At 35.6% G+C, this 18,463-nt stretch overlaps 2 protein-coding genes across 2 annotated transcripts; both read left to right on the top strand.

The window, feature by feature from the left end:
• Positions 1 to 282: 282 nt before the first annotated feature.
• LOC113365591 (calmodulin-like) lies at positions 283 to 1,367 on the top strand. Its single transcript, XM_026607106.1, has 4 exons — positions 283 to 313; positions 748 to 880; positions 943 to 1,084; positions 1,179 to 1,367. Exons 1-4 carry the CDS (start codon positions 283 to 285, stop codon positions 1,365 to 1,367), a joined length of 495 nt encoding a protein of 164 aa, XP_026462891.1.
• LOC113365589 (putative carbonic anhydrase 3) lies at positions 1,364 to 10,367 on the top strand (the record flags this gene model as incomplete). Its single annotated transcript, XM_026607105.1, has 3 exons — positions 1,364 to 1,387; positions 3,944 to 4,177; positions 10,253 to 10,367. Coding segments are annotated over exons 1-3 (373 nt in total), but the record flags the coding sequence as incomplete, so codon positions are not given.
• Between the last annotated feature and the right edge of the window lie 8,096 nt (positions 10,368 to 18,463).

Below are 18,463 nucleotides of genomic sequence, written 5' to 3'. Positions count from 1 at the left end.
TTAATATAGAAATGATTCAATTAAAATAATAATATCCAATCTATTTACTAACAATGACACAAAACAAATTCCAAGTGACATTTTCTATTGTCAAGTATCTTTTTTTTTCGAATAAATCAAGTTAACAAGATACAAGTGTCATTTATTTTTGAAAATCTTTTATTTTATTCGAGTGAAAACGTTTTGTGAAGTTTATAAATTAATTGCGAGTTTCAAAAAAATCATTTATTCAAAAAAAATAATAGAGTTTTGTTAAAAGTTTGGGATTATTTTGGGATCAAGATGAGTAGTGCAAGGAGGCAGACGAAAACTGGTAAATTTAGTAAAAAATATTTAATTTATATTGTATTTATACTTTTAATATTTTAGTTCAAAAAATAGAAAAAAAATTATTTAAAATTTTGACATTAATTGCTAATAACTTGTGGCAAAAAGTCACTGACATTAGTTAGTAGAACCATTACTTCTCAATCAACTTTTCTATATTAAATTGACTTCAATGAAAATTGGTCAGGTGGATTAACAGATGAAGTAATTTGTTGAATTTTTGGGGAATATCTGGATCTCTCAATTGCTATCGATCTAATTAACAATTTTATTTCTGTGATTGTTCTTAATGTTCCAAGTTGTATAAATTCTGATACAAATAGAACAAAAAATGCCATACTAATTTTAGTCGGAACTTTTCTTGTTTTGCACCTAGTTCCTTAAGTTTTATTGCAATTTTCGAAAATATTTTTTCTATAGCGGAACCAGAGGCGGAACAATCTTTGAATTTAACAGAGGAGCAGACTGAAGAGGCGCAGGAGGCCTTTCAGTTTTTCGAAAAGGACGGATTCGTCAGCACCAAAGACCTTCAATTGGTTCTGAGATCTTTGGGGTATCTCTAAAATGTTATAAATAATGTATGTATATATATGTATGTGTGTGTTTGTTTGTCAGCTACAACAGCTCCGAATTGGAAATCGACGACATCGTCGCCAAAATCGATGTCGAAAACACTGGCAAATTGGACTTCACCCAATTTTTGCACGCGCTCAGCAGGAAGGTGAAGAGTTTGCAAAACGAGGAGGAGATCAAAAAGGCAATTTTTTTTACCTTTATCTTTTATCCCTTATCTTCTATCTATTATCCCTTATCTTCTATCTATTATCCATTATCCCTGATCATTTATCCAGGCTTTCAAGGTCTTCGACCAGAACGACGACGGCATGATCACGTCCTCGGAGTTGAGGATCGTGATGAATCGACTTGGTGAAAAGTTGACTGATGAGGAGATTGAGGAGATGATTAAGGAGGCTGATGTCGATGGAAATGGTGTTATTGACTATGAGGAGTTTTACTCGATGATGACGTCGGGAAAATGAGAGGATGCAATGATGAAGTGGTATATGAATGGTTGTAATTTGGTGTTGAATAAATTGTTGGAAAGTAAAGTTGTCAAATAAATGTCTTTTTATAAATGAGTGATTATTATTAAATTGCATGATATTGACGTGGATTTTGTATGGATGGCATTTCAGTACACAACTGGACGACATTTGATAGTTATTTTACAAATTTGGTAATTTTTTTTACAAATTTACTCTGTTTTTCAAATGGGCAACATTGTACCCTTTTCTCATCCAAGAACATCATAAAAGTTTTTTTTAACTAGATTAAATTTGGCACTTTTTTATACAATTATGAACCGATTCTGCGCATAACAGAGAAATGTTACGGCATGGCTATGTTACGCTCCGACTCCCCATACATTATGCGAATGAATCATACTGAATGCTGTCAAAATATCATGTATTTGCTGTTCATTCCGGCGTTTTAAACATAAACTGCAACGTCACTCGTATGTCACCTAAGAGAAATCAGAAACACACACTTATCTAACATCGTTTTTTTGACATTTGTGCGGCTTTTAGGTTATGTTTTGTATGAGAAAACCTGAGAAATTCGCCTGACTGAACACCAACCGCATAACTTTTGTCTATATTACTATGGAAAATTCTTCATAACATGAACTTATCATAACATTGCGGCAGAATCGGTCCCTTAGACGAAGTTGACATTTTTTTATTCAAAAAGACGATTTACATTTTTTTACCAAATTGTGTAGTTTTTTAGTACAATGTACAAATGAGGGTATCCTAAGTTTCCAGTTATATAGGATGTAGGATTATTGTGTAAGATAATAATTTAGTTTTTTCAACAAATGTATTTTAGTTTATTTTGATACAGGATATTTACAAATGTCATCATTTTACGCTCTTTTCTAACAAATTTACTGACGTTTTTTTTTAATTGAAGTTTTTTTATATAATTCGCCAATTTACAATTTTGTTTTAAACAAATTGGCTATTTATACTTTTTTAACATTTGACGATTTTATTCATCAAAATAAGCAATTTTTTTTGTATAATTAATTTTATTGTTTTTTTGCAATAAATTGGTTTTTGACTGTTTTTCTCCAAATAAGCAAATATTTTTTTACAAATTTACTGTTTAAAAATTAGGCGTTATTTTTTCATTTAGTTATCATTCATCAAATCAATGAATTTTTTACTTAATTTTGGCTTGACGTTGAGTTCTGGGACACCTTATAAAAATATTTTCATTTTTTTCAAATAAGTCGATTTATTACCACCACAAGTCTGTATATGCACTCTTATATGTATATAAAAAAAATTAGGTGATATTTACAAATTCAGTTTTGAAAATTAAGCGGCATTTTTTCATTTTCAAAATTGATGAATTTTTTACTTAATTTTGGCTTGACGTTAAGTTCTGGGACACCTTGTAAATAAGTTTTAAAAAAATTAAGTGGCATTTTTTTAGTTAGTTTTGTCAAATCGATGATGTTTTTACTTTTTTTACAAACGGATAACATTTAATTTTGTTTTAAAGTGATATATTTTACAGATGCATGAAATTTGCAATGCAATGCAAGTTGTGTTTTATGTAATTGTTAATTTTCTTTTGTACATTTTTAACAATATATTCAAGACTAATATATAATTATATATAATATATAAAAATAATTATATAAAATATATAAAAATTTTCATTTTCGATTTTTTTGCGATTACTATAATTTGCCCTACGGGAAGTTAATAACAAATTAGAATTCTCAATAATTTAACTCAAAGTGATAAATACTGAAGCAAAATTCGACCCACTTTATGCCTTTAGGGGACACTTGTGCACAAATTATCATCTACTGTGTAAATTTTTATCTCACATCAAAACTTAAAAAAAAGATATCAAAATAACATATATATCAAATTTTGAAAATTTCAATTTTAGTTATCTCTTATCTGGGATCTCTCGTAGTTCAGGTAAGTAGAAGACTAGACCTGAATCAGAGGTTTTCACTTGAAAATATAGATAGCAATATGTTTCTAACAACATATTTTAATATGTTTGTAAGTGAAAATATCCCTTATCCGGCATTGTTGCATCAATAAATATTCGCCTAATTACAGAAATTGTAATAATAATTTATCACAAATAGATGGGACAACTGTTAAGGTTCTATCTGTAGAACCAACCAGTATTAAGTCTAATTAACACAACACTTTATAGGATTCTCAAGTTCCGATTGCTGTTCAAAATAATAATAAAAAAATCTCTTATCTCTGTTATTGATATAAATTTAGTGAATAAATAATTTATTATTGCATAAATATTACGTATTGAACACTTTTTTTTTATTTATTTATTGTAATGGCATCTGATATGAATCTATATACAATGAACCTTCAATACTAATATATATACAATAAACTTTGAATTCTAATATATATATATATATATATATAATATATATATATATATATATATATATACAGTATAATGTCGAATCTATAAATTAAATTTCTAAACTATTCTCACGAAAAATGCAGTAAAAGGTGATGTCAATGACTTACCTTATATGTCTTTCCATTTCCAGATATCAGATGAAGATAATGAAGCGTTGGATATTATTTTGGATTCCGCCAAGAAAGTTCTAAACAGTCAGGATTCATCTCAACATCCACTTGAAAAAGAAATAAATTTGTCACATTTTCTCCCACAGAATAGGTATAATTTCTATAGATACGAAGGTTCTCTGACGACACCAACGTGCGACGAAGTTGTTTTGTGGACTGTATTCGAACACAGCCTGCCAATATCTGATGAACAGGTAAGCATTGTCAAAAAGTCAATTTCATTCAACAATGAAATATTTTCATAATATAGATCTTTATTTTGAATTCGAAATAAGCATTGCTGCAAACTCAATTGTTTGCTGAAGACATGCTGTGCAAATCTGCATTCCCTATAATAAACACTAAATATTTTTGAATAGGTTTGATGCTTTAAAATATTTTGATAGATATCTCATGTTTTTAAACAAACTCTAATTGTTTTAATATTTTATTTATGATTGGAAATATTTTTGAATTATACGCGGACGTTATAAGTCAACATATGGAATACTTATGAATAGCTTAAGAATAGGATTAGTATTGTGTTAAGATAAATATATGAACTTTTCCATGTTAATTAAAATAAAATACCTTCGTTGATATTTAAATGTCATAAATTTAAAACATCAAAACGTTAAGTAATAATTTTGAAATATATTTTTCATTTTTGAACTTTTCATTCATTGTTCGGACGTTGAAGCGAACGCATCGTCAGCAGTAGAATTAAATTGTAAGTGTTACATAATCTCATAATATTATCTTGATAAAACGGAGTGCATTCAAATTATACGTGTATTGTTGACATTCTAAATGTGCGCATTCCCTTTGCGGGATATGCTCGGATTATAAACAAACTACGTCTATCAAAAGTGTTAAATTCAGTTTATATATAGTGAATATAATAATATTAATATAGTGTGAAATATTAATCAGTGTTTTAGTGTATGTGTTCTTTATCAAATATGAATACGAACGACCCTTCGGAGTGTCCATCAACATCATCGTTGCCAATAATGGAAGTCAACAAGGTTTTGCAAGACAATACCCGTAATAATACCGAATTAGTTATTCAGCAAATGAGAGAATTCCATGAATATTTGGAACGAACCAAAAAGTAAACAACGACAGCAATGCAATTGCAAATACATCCGAAATGGACACAAGCGATATCATTCATCAAGACACCAGTGCCGATCAAGTCGGGGATGTACAACTTGCGTCATCCAATCAAGAACAGGGCTGGACAACAGTTATGCATAAAAAAAGGCATCAATTTGATAATATCAATGATACCAATATAGCTAAATTAGTTAAAAAATCAACCAGGAATGCAAAAATGAATGAAAACGATACAAATAATTCCACAAGTTCCGTCTATTGGCTCAACCCAACCCCTACTAAAAATTCTTTTGAGATTTTAAGTAGGGAAGAAACTGCGAACATACAAAATACTACTAATGTAATAAGACCACCACCAATTTTTATCCATGAAGTTCGCGATATCAAGCCCCTTACTCAACTGCTTGATACTGAAGCCAAAAATTTACATAAAATTAAAATTATAAATGCGACACAAGTGAAATTAACTTTAGAAAATGCAGAAACTTATAACAAGATCTTAAAACTACTAAAAATCAGAAATACCCAAATGCATTCTTTTCAAAACCGAACTAAAAGGCCACTGAAAGTCGTTGTTAAAAACTTGCACCATAGCACAGATACGGAAATGTTAAAAACTGAAATTGAGAAACTAGGACATACGGTAATAAATATCTCAAATATAAAAAGTAGGTACACAAAATACCCGCTTAATATGTTTTCAATAGATTTAGAGCAGAAGCCAAACAATACAGACTTTTACAAAATTAATTTCCTCTACAATACCAGTGTTGAGATTGAGCCAAGACACTTTGCCCGTGAAATACTACAGTGTTCGAACTGTCAACGTCTAGGACATTCCAAAAACTATTGTTTTAGATTGCCTAGATGTGTAAAGTGTGCAGGAAATCATTTAACCAAAGATTGTTCCTGGGAAGATAAAATTAATAAAAATGTTAAATGTGTTTTATGCACAGACGGAAATCATCCAGCCAATTACAAAGGATGCAGAGTCTACCAAGAGCAACTTGAAAGGAAATTTCCAATTCTTCGTCGCAAAATTTCACAAAGGCAAGAAAATAATTTAGTGCAACCAGGAAAGAGCTTCGCTTACGCAACTCGCCAAAATACGGATACAAATCAAACTTCAACGGATAACGCCAATGTAACGAACAACAATACCAACAACAACAACAATAACAACGACATTTCAGAACTAAAACAAATGATCAAAACATTAACAGAACAAATAAGTATAATCCTCAATCTATTAACAACCATCCTTTCAAAAAATAAGTAATGGCTACATCACTGAAAATTTGTTTATGGAACGCCAATGGCTTGTATCAACACATACAAGAACTTAAATATTTTCTATCACACAATTCAATCGATATGCTACTAATATCAGAAACTCATTTAAAAGAAAAATGTCATTTAAGAATACCTAACTTTACTATCTATAGCTCTGAACACCCAGATGGAACAGCACACGGTGGATCGGCAATAATAATAAGATCTAATATTCGTCATTATGAGCTAGAACCAATCTGTGAAAATTATTTGCAAGCAACATGTGTTAGCATTGACTTATCATTGTGCGCGGTCACAGTTTCAGCTCTCTACTGTCCTCCGAAGCATATTATTTCAAAAAATCAATTTTCAGACTTTTTCAGTAAATTGGGTAATAAATTTATAGCAGGAGGTGATTACAATGCCAAACACACTTCTTGGGGCTCGAGGTTAATTACGCCACGTGGTCGTGAACTGCTTAAATCAATCGACTCAAATAACTATAATTCTATTTCAACTGGGGAACCGACATATTGGCCAAGTGACTTGAGTAAATTACCAGACCTTTTAGACTTTTTTGTAGTTAAAAATATTAATGAAGATTTACTGAGAATTGAATCTTGTCTGGATTTAACTTCTGATCACTCCCCAGTAATATTGAATTATTCAACAGTTTTAAAGTCTGGCTTAAGTGATCACCATCTAACAAATTATTTGACAAACTGGATTGCTTTTAGAAATATAATTGAAAGCAAAGTGAACTGTAACATTCCTCTCAAACATGAACATGATATCAACAATGCAATAAACAATCTAACCAGTATATTTCAAGATGCGGCTAAAAATTCCACTCCCAAGTTCGCAGGCAATCGAAAATCATTGTGTCCTATAAATATTAAACAAAACATTGCAATTAAAAGAAAATTGCGTAAAGCTTGGCAATTAACCCGCTCACCGGAAGATAAAAAAAGGTATAATAAAGCTTGCAAAGACCTAAAGGCACTAATTTTTCAGCACAAAAATGAATCATTCGATAATTACTTGAACAATCTTACTCCAAATCAGGATACCAACTACTCATTATGGAAGGCTACTAGAAAAATCAAAAATCCAATAAGACAAATTCCACCTATAAGGAAATCAGATCAATCCTGGGCTAGAAACCCAATAGAGAAATCACAAATCTTTGCGGATCATCTATTTAATTCTTTTCATCCAGCTCCTCAAAATTGTACAGACGATGCTGAATATTTTATCCACCAGTATCTACAGAATGAACCTCGATACGAAGATTCAATTATAAAAATTTCATTATCAGAAGTAAAACATCAAATCAACAAAGCCAAAACTGGTAAATCTCCTGGCCATGACAAAGTATCTATGAAAATGCTAAAAGAATCGCCCGCCATTATATTCAGATTCATTACCATCATCTTTAATGCAATACTGAGGATCCGCAAGTTTCCTACAGCATGGAAAATTGCAAAAATCGTACTAATACTGAAGCCTGGAAAAGACCAACACCTAGCACCATCATATCGACCTATCAGTTTATTGCCGATTATATCAAAAATTTTCGAAAAATTGCTTCTGAGTCGAATAAATCATCATATAATTTCCAATGATATAATTCCAAATTATCAATTTGGTTTTCGGGCAAACCATTCGACTTTACAGCAAGTCCATCGAGTTGTTAACATCATCAACGCTGCCTTACACTGTAAGGAGTACTGTTCTGCAGTATTTCTTGACGTGTCTCAGGCGTTTGACAAAGTCTGGCACAAAGGTCTCTTGTATAAAATTAAAATAAATTTACCTTATTCAACTTACTCACTACTACAATCATATCTTTGCGAACGAAAGTTTTATGTTGATATAAGTGGCACGCAGTCAGAATTAAGAGAAGTGAACGCGGGAGTCCCACAAGGAAGTGTCCTAGGCCCTATGCTGTTTTTACTATACACTGCTGATTTTCCTCAATTTACCAATACTAATCTGGCTTTATTCGCGGACGACACATGCATTATAACCCGAAATCAAAATCCTGTTACGGTTTCAACACAGCTGCAGTCACACCTTGATATAATTGAAAAATGGTTTACTTTATGGAGATTCACAATTAATAATTCAAAATCTGTTCACATTACGTTTACTCTTAGGAAAGATACATGCCCACCTGTCGCAATTTATAACGAACAAATTCCAAGCCAAGATCACGTAAGGTATTTGGGTATGTATCTGGACAAAAAATTGAACTGGAAAATCCACATTCAAAAAAAGCGTGAACATCTAGAACACCTTCGAAGGTCGATGTATTGGCTCCTCAGTAGTAGATCAAAACTGTCGATGTACAATAAAATTTTATTATACAAAATTATTCTGAAACCAGTTTGGATGTATGGCATCCATCTATGGGGTGCTGCTAAAGTCAGTAACTTGCAAATAATGCAACGTTTTCAAAATAAAATACTTAGACAAGCAATATCCGCGCCAAGGTATGTACCGACGTGGCTAATTCACCAAGACACGGATACACTGACAATCAGTGAAGAAATTAGAAAGAGTGCCCATAACTTCAAGACCAAAGCTGACCACCATTCAAACGAACTGATTGCAAGTCTCTACAATACCACACACAATATAAGATTAAAAAGAACACAATTAATAAATCTAACATATTAACCAGTAATAAGTTGTTCTACAATATTATTTAAAATAGGTGTGTGTTTTGTTTTGTTTTTTACTTTGTTTATAATTGTATGTTTATTTGAGTTTCTTTTTTCTTTATTATACCAAAATTATAATATAATTTAGTACACTAATAAAAGGTGAACCACTGGGTTTTCCTTTTATAATTTAATGTTATTTGTCAAAATAATTACTCAATGTCTTTTTATTTAGACAGATTGTAATTTATAAGAAAATAAAAAAAAAAAAAAAAAAAATTTTTGAACTTTTTTCGTTTTTGAGCATGTTTTTTGTTTCTTGATATTTGTATTTTTGTTTTTAAACAAACAAAATATTATTTTATGGATAGCTTCCCAAATTATATTTATTACATAACTCATTTTGTAGAATGCCCTTTACATATTTAAACGTATGAAACTACTATTTATAAAATAACCATATTTTTCAAGTCAAAACCGGGACAGTAATTTTAGTGAGCTCATCCGGGACAGTGAGGGTTTATTTTAAAATATAATTTTTATATAAGTAAAATACTATTTAAGGATATGAAACATATTTTATTAATGAATTAATTTGTTTTTAACCAGAATTACCAGCTTCTATTACCAGCGTTCTTACCAGACAGCCCTAAATTTTCACCTTTCTACCAAAATTGTTATTTAGTAATACAATTTCAATTATCGAACCATTTTTCATCCTAACTTCAGAGGGTGAATGTTTTTTAGTAAATTTCGATTAAGATTTTCATGAGCTCATAAATCATCACCAAAAGATTTTTTTATTTTTTGACCATTTTCTTTTACTTTTAATAATAGGTTAGTTTTCTTGCTAATTTAGAAATTTTCTAGAAAGATTTTGCATGGTCTAACAATGTATGTCGGTTCAGCCGTTATACCGTGTTATTTTTATCAAAGAATTACGATTTGTTGAGCAACAGTTCACAGAAAATTCTTGAAAGAATCTCTTTTTATGCATCAGAGGTTCTACAAATATTTCTATAATAATTAAATTCAAACAGCTATAATTATCACTTATAAATGTAGTTAATACAACTTGCTTGCTCAATAAAATAGCTTTTAAAAAATTTAAATGGGATTCCACGACGAAAAATTTTACAATTTAATCTCGGTTGCATTCGGACTAAGTTGAACGTCTTCGACTCAAATCTTCAAAATTTTTTACCTATTATTTATATATTGTCTATTTTTCAGCTGAAAATTTTTCAAAAAACTCATACTACTGGCGACTCTTATCTGAAGAAAAATTATCGTGCAACAAAGCCACTGGGAGATAGAATGCTGAAATATAACGATTTCGAAATGACTAGTAATGCACCAATATTTGGAGTTTCGAAACTTTTATTATCGACTGCATTTGTGGCACGAAGCTTTTTTAATATAAGTTTTTGAAGCAATTGCAATTAATCAGTTTTAGTTCAAAATTCAGTACCGAAACTAAATCTGCACTGTTGAAAACATCTAGTGGTATTGAATTTGAACTGAAAAACGTTCGATACATGTTCACATACATTTATCATTTGATATTTAGAAAAAAAAAATGTGATAGATTATTCGCTTTCATGTGAGATAAAAATGTTGTGGTCAAAATGAATTTTTATAGTAAACAAAATTTTTGTATTCCGCATATGATGGATTATCAAAACGTTTTGTTCGCTAGAAAGTTGTAATAGGGTTCATATATAAAATTTTTAAATCATATATTCATATGTTATCAACTGTTCTTGTTAATCGTTGTTGTATGTAATGTGTGTATATTATTAAGAAAGGGTATGAGCGTGTTTCCACACAGAATTGGCCCCGCCCTGGTATTTAAATGATTTCGATGTCATTTTATAGGTCTTTTCGAAAAAATACAATATACAAATTTTCAACTTCCTATCTCATCATTTGGCCGAGATATCAGTGAAAACATGTGAAAGTTGCCCCTTTTTTAAACTCACTTTTTGTCGGAAATATAAAAGATATCGAAAAATGTTAACGTCATTCTATTTACACTGATACTATCTATGTTGTTTTTAACAAATAATGTGAAAAAATTATTGAATTTTTGAATAGCAGAAGAAAAATGTACAGGCCTTCGAATGATGCTAATTCAAAAGTAGTCCAAAGAGCCGCACTAGTAGGAAATGGAAAATGAAAAATTATTTCACCTTTTCATGCACTAACAAATAATTTTTTCACATTATTTGTTATGAACAACATAGACTATATCAGTGCAAATAGTATGACGTTAACATTTTTTTGATATCTTTTATATTTCCGACAAAAAGTGAGTTTGAAAAAAGGGGCCACTTTCACATGTATTCACTGATATCTCGGCCAAACGAAGAGATAGGGAGTTGAAAATTGGCATATTGTATTTTTTAGAAAAGACCTATAAATTGGCATCAAAATCATTTAAATACCAAAGTGAGGCCCATTCTGTATGGAAGCACGCCGATCGCCCATACCCTTTATTTGAATTTCATCTGTATAAAAAGTACATATATCTCGAGATTTAATTAATGGATCGTTATAAAATATACAAAAACTAAAATATTTAAAACTAATTTAAGAAAACTAATTTTGGCATTAATTATTTATGTTGCATTACTATTTTACCATTGCAAAATGCAACTGTATTACCTAATGTCGTTTCTCTAAAAGAACTGCAATAAAAAGCAATAATTATTATTAATACAGTGATTAATATAATCAATAAGAATAATTGTAATTATTTGTAATAACTACAATAATTGCAATAATTGAGGGTTGAATCAGAATTTTTTGCACATATGTGAAATAGGAAAAGGTGATGCTAATATTTTTCCACCACACACGTGCGAAAAAATAATAAAAAAATACTAGTCATGTAAAAATCTGTTATTCGATAGTGTCGTAGTAGATTATTGTAGTATAATCGTAAATGTTACATAATTGAAAATGTTTAAAAATAAATGTTCAAAAACTTAATTTCTTTTATTTAGCCTTTTGCACCATGCACCAAAGAAAATATACAAACAAGTAAAGAATTGTATTTAATATGTTTTGTATAATTTTTTTTAGAAAAAAAATATCAAAACGTATTTACTGCTTCTCGAAGAAGAAGTTTATGTTTTCACAAAAAATTCTAAGCCTGAAAATATGAAAAACTATTGAAAAATATCAGCTAAAGATCGCTCGGTTGTAATAAATTGTTGAAACAATATATTTGTACGTTCTTGTTCGAAGTGTAAAACGGTCTATTTATTAATCGTGGATCTTGTCAATTTTATCTAATTTTTAGTTATGTAGTTAACAGAAAATAACAAAAAAAAGATATTAAAAATGTAATCGCAGGCTTTCGCTTTTATACACATTTAAGTTTAGTTCACAGACTAAACAGCCAGATCTGAGTATACTGATTGCCCTTGCACATTTTCATAAAAAAATTTAGGAAAAAGAGTTATATTGGAACAGGCAATTACAAAAAAAGATTGATTTTTATTTAAGGGGGTGTTCTAGAACTTTTAAGAAATCTATTTTTTCATATTTTCAAAGTTCAACTATTCAAGATTATTAATACAAGAGGATTTTTTAAAATTTAAATTACCGGCTGTTGGACTACAATAATCCTTATCTGCTTCCTTCCTCCGCAAAACTTCAAACGCATTTTTCTCGAAACTGTCTTTTCGAATACGATACCCACGGATTTGTCAAATTCTACTGAATCGATTTACCTGAAATTTTTACAAAATCTTTTTTATTGACTTTTTATAAGTATGAACTACGCTCATCTCCAAATTCCAATTTTAACTATTTTTGAAAAATTCAAGAACATCAAAAAAGGTGGATCTTTTTTTAGACAGTCGCAGATTAATAATGCTTTTTCGATCGGGTTATTTAGAGGGCTAAATCGGGAGTATAACCAATCGTCAATTTTTTGAGACCTTCCATTTCATCACGCTAAAATTAAAACGTTTTGGCTGTTTTTAATTTGCAATGTTTTTTTCTTTGTATTCTTAGTTAGAATATTAATAAAAAATGGACAATAAAAATATTGTTTGCCCTGTGTTTTATGACCTTTCAAAAATCATATAAAATTCACACCTCTAGACTCTCTAGCCTCTAGACCAGTGTTTCCCAACGTGGGGCGCACGCCCCACCGGGGGGCAATTTATGAATTCAGGGGGGCAATTTGAAAATTTTGGTAATTTGAATGTAACGTAGAATAGTATCGGTAAAGCATTTACATAAAAAAATGCTTTTTGGAATTATCTAAGATGTCCCGGTTTGGCCGGGACGGTACTTCCCTGGCGCCGGAATTATGTTTTTTATCCCGGATTGACCTTACTTTTTAAAAAGATTAGCTTGAATTTGAATTTTCCTCATTACTTTCTAATAAAATTACAACTATCCATCATAATCTGAAAACGATATATGCGATAAATTGCTTATATAAAACTAAACATTATGAAAGAGAATTTTGAAGAGAAGTTGCAAAATGCAATAATTCTCAGGGTTCAAATGGCACTTCACTGATTATTTTAAACTTCAATATTCGAATTTACAAAAATTACCAAAAAATTAGTTAAATCAAGTTTCTGACTACTTGGCACAGATGCTTTAAGGTCAGTGACAAGATATGACTTAAAATATACACAAGAAAAGTGATATTTACTACTAAAGTTAATTGCGAACAGAGTTTGATACAAGGCTTAAAAAGCGAAAAAATCGTAAATTTTTCTCACTGTTTTTTCTGAATCAATACAGACGGTGGTAAATATTACTATTACTACATTTAAGTAAATTTAGTCTAGTTAGTTTTTTGTAGTCCATATGGCGAATATGACTTCTCCCAGATTTAACTCCAACCGGCTGTGACTCCGATCGGATATGACATTGCCCCGATATAACTCCGGCCCGATATGTGTCCGCCCGGATATAACTCCCCGATATAATTTCTTTTAATTACCTTGCACGGTCGATTTTCTTAATTAATAAAGATTTTAAATTTCGTGTATTTTTAGTTACGAGAAAAAAATATATTTTTTTTAAATGTTTGGTAAAAAATGAATACACGTAATGTCTTACTTTACCCCTCCTCCCCCACGTGATTATTTGTCAAACCGCCCTCCCCCTAAAATCATCAATAAATTTCATCAAGTTAGTTTTTTGTAGTCCATGACTCCGCTCGGATATAACTCCAGCCGGATATGATTCCGCCCGGATATGACTCCGGTCGGATATGAATCCGGTCGGCTATGACTCCGGTCGGATATGACTCCGCTCGGATATGACTCCGCCCCGATATAACTCCGCTCGGATATGACTCCGCTAGGATATAACTTCATTCGGATATGACTCCGCCCGATTATAACTCCATCCGGATATGACTCCCCTCGGATATGACTCCGCCCGGATATAACTCCGCTCGGATATGACTCCGCTAGGATATAACTTCATCCGGATATGACTTCGCCCGGATATAACTCCATCCGGATATGACTCCGGCGGGACATGACTCCGCTCGGATATGACTCCGCCCGGATATAACTCCGCTCGTATATGACTCCTGTCGAGTATGACTCCAGCCGGATATGACTCCGGTCGGATATGACTCCGGTCGGATATGGCTCCGGTCGGATATGACTCCGGTCGGATATGGCTCCGGTCGGATATGATTCCGGTCGGATATGACTCCAGCCTGATATGACTCCGGTCGGATATGACTCCAGCAGGATATGACTCCGCTCGGATATGACTCCGCTCGGATATGACTCCGCTCGGATATGACTCCGCTCGGATATGACTCCGCTCGGATATAACTCCGCTCGGATATAACTCCGCTCGGATATGACTCCGGCGGGACATGACTCCGCTCGAATATGATTCCGCCCGGATATGACTCCGCTCGGATATGACTCCGGTCGGATATGACTCCAGTCGGATATGACTCCGCTCGGATATAACTTCATCGGGATATGACTCCGCCTGGATATGACTCCGCCCGGATATGACTCCAGCGGGACATGACTCCGCTCGGATATGACTCCGCCCAGATATGACTCCGCCCAGATATGACTCCGCCCAGATATGACTCCGGTCGGATATAACTCCGGTCGGATATGACTTCGGTCGGATATGACTCCGGTCGGATATGACTCCAGCCGGATATGATTCCGGTCGGATATGATTCCGGTCGGATATGACTCCAGCCGGATATGACTTCGGTCGGATATGATTTCGCTCGGATAAAACTCCAGTCGGATATGACTTCGGTCGGGTATGACTCCAGCCGGATATGACTCCGGTCGGATATGATTCCAGCCGGATATGACTTCAGCCGGATATGACTCCGGTCGGATATGATTCCGGTCGGATATGATTCCGGTCGGATATGATTCCGGTCGGATATGACTCCAGCCGGATATGACTCCGCTCGGATATGACTCCGCTCGGATATAACTCCAGTCGGATATGACTCCAGCCGTATATGACTCCAGCCGGATATGACTTCAGCCGGATATGACTCCGGTCGGAAATGACTCCGGTCGGATATGACTCCGGTCGGATATGACTCCGGTTGGATGTGACTCCGGTCGGATATGACTCCGGTCGGATATGACTCTGGTCGGATATGACTCCGCTCGGATATAAGTCCGCTCGGATATGACTCCGCTCGAATATGACTCCGCTCGGATATAACTCCGCTCGGATATAACTCCGCTCGGATATGACTCCGGCAGGATATGACTCCGCTCGGATATGACTCCAGCCGGATACGACTCCAGCCGGATATGACTCCGGTCGGATATGACTCCGGTCGGATATGACTCCGGTCGGATATAACTTCTTCCGGATATGACTCCGCCCTGATATAACTCCATTCGGATATAACTCCATCCGAATATGACTCCGATCGGATACGACTCCGCTCGGATATGACTCCGGTCGGATATAACTCCGCTCGGATATGACTCCGCTCGGATATGACTCCGGTCGGATATAACTCCGCTTGGATATGACTCCGGCGGAATATGATTCCGCTCGGATATGACTCCAGCCGGATATGATTCCGGTCGGATAAGATTCCGGTCGGATATGACTCCAGCCGGATATGACTCCGGTCGGATATGACTCCGCTCGGATATAACTCCAGTCGGATATGACTCCGGTCGGATATGATTCCGGTCGGATATGATTCCGGTCGGATATGATTCCGGCCGGATATGACTCCAGCCGGATATGACTCCGGTCGGATATGACTCCGCTCGGATATAACTCCAGTCGGATATGACTCCAGCCGTATATGACTCCAGCCGGATATGACATCAGCCGGATATGACTCCGGTCGGATATGACTCCGCTCGGATATAACTCCGGTCGAATATGACTCCGGTCGGATATGACTCCGCTCGGATATAACTCCGGTCGGATATGACTCCGGTCGGATATGACTCCAGCCGGATATGACTCCGGTCGGATATGACTCCGCTCGGATATAACTCCAGTCGGATATGACTCCAGCCGTATATGACTCCAGCCGGATATGACATCAGCCGGATATGACTCCGGTCGGATATGACTCCGCTCGGATATAACTCCGGTCGAATATGACTCCGGTCGAATATGACTCCGGTCGGATATGACTCCGCTCGGATATAACTCCGGTCGAATATGACTCCGCTCGGATATAACTCCGGTCGGATATGACTCCGGTCGGATATGACTCCAGCCGGATATGACTCCAGCCGGATATGACTTCAGCCGGATATGACTCCAGTCGGATATGATTCCGGTCGGATATGATTCCAGTCGGATATGATTCCGGTCGGATATGACTCCAGTCGGATATGACTCCGGTCGGATATGACTTCGCTCGGATATAACTCCAGTCGGATATGACTCCAGCCGTATATGACTTCAGCCGGATTTGACTCCGGTCGGATATGACTCCGGTAGGATATGACTCCGGTCGGATATGACTCCGGTCGGATATGACTCCGGTCGGATATGACTCCGGTCGGATATGACTCTGGTCGGATATGACTCTGGTCGGATATGACTCCGCTCGGATATGACTCCGCTCGGATATGACTCCGCTCGGATATAACTCCGCTCGGATATGACTCCGCTCAGATATAACTCCGCTCGGATATGACTGTGGCGCGATATGACTCCGCTCGAATATGACTCCAGTCGGATATGACTCCAGCCGGATATGACTCCGCTCGGATATGATTCCGGTCGGATATGACTCCAGCCAGATATGACTCCAGCCGGATATGACTTCGGTCGGATATGACTTCGCTCGGATATGACTCCGGTCGGATATGACTCCGGTCGGATATGACTCCGGTCGGATATGACTCCGGTCGGATATGACTCCGGTCGGATATGACTCCGGTCGGATATGACTCGGTCGGATATGACTCCGGTCGGATTTGACTCCAGCCGGATATGACTCCGGTCGGATATGACTCCAGCCGGATATGACTTCAGCCGGATATGACTCCGGTCGGATATGATTCCGGTCGGATATGATTCCGGTCGGATATGATTCCGGTCGGATATGATTCCGGTCGGATATGACTCTGGTCGGATATGACTCCGGTCGGATATGGCTCCGGTCGGATATGACTCCGGTCGAATATGACTCTGGTCGGATATGACTCCAGCAGGATATGACTCCGCTCGGATATGACTCCGCTCGGATATAACTCCGGTCGGATATGACTCCGGTCGGATATGACTCCGATCGGATATGACTCCGCTCGGATATGACTCCGCTCGGATATGACTCCGCTCGGATATGACTTCAGCCGGATATGACTCCGGTCGGATATGATTCCGGTAGGATATGATTCCGGTCGGATATGATTTCGGTAGGATATGACTCCGGTCGGATATGACTCCAGCCGGATATGACTCCGGTCGGATATGACTCTGGTCGGATATGTCTCCGCTCGGATATAACTCCGCTCGGATATGACTCCGCTCGTATATGACTCCGCTCGGATATAACTCCGCTCGGATATGACTCCGCTCGGATATAACTCCGCTCGGATATGACTCCGGCGGGATATGACTCCGCTCGGATATGACTCCAGCCGGATATGACTCCAGCCGGATATGACTCCGGTCGGATATGATTCCGGTCGGATATGACTCCAGCTCGGATATGACTCCGCTCGGATATGACTCCGGTCGGATATAACTCCGGTCTCATATGACTACGGTCGGATATGACTCCGGTCGGATATGACTCCGGTCGGATATGACTCCAGCCGGATATGACTTCGGTCGGATATGACTCCGCTCGGATATGACTCCGCTCGGATATAACTCCGCTCGGATATGACTCCGCTCGGATATAACTCCGCTCGGATATGACTTCGGCGGGATATGACTCCGCTCGGATATGACTCCAGCCGGATATGA

The sequence above is a fragment of the Ctenocephalides felis genome, unplaced genomic scaffold, assembly GCF_003426905.1.
Source record: "Ctenocephalides felis isolate EL2017-DRISC unplaced genomic scaffold, ASM342690v1 CF-g0.4_SCAFFOLD_01135, whole genome shotgun sequence".
NCBI lineage: Eukaryota > Metazoa > Arthropoda > Insecta > Siphonaptera > Pulicidae > Ctenocephalides > Ctenocephalides felis.
This window is presented reverse-complemented; position numbering and strand designations above follow the sequence as displayed.

Excerpts from the sequence above, each read along its gene's own strand:
- LOC113365591 (XM_026607106.1), top strand. The coding sequence starts at position 283 with ATGAGTAGTGCAAGGAGGCAGACGAAAACTG. Across the intron at positions 314-747 it reads AAGGAGGCAGACGAAAACTG|CGGAACCAGAGGCGGAACAA; the intron begins GTAAATTTAGTA and ends TTTTTTCTATAG. Across the intron at positions 881-942 it reads TTGGTTCTGAGATCTTTGGG|CTACAACAGCTCCGAATTGG; the intron begins GTATCTCTAAAA and ends TTTGTTTGTCAG.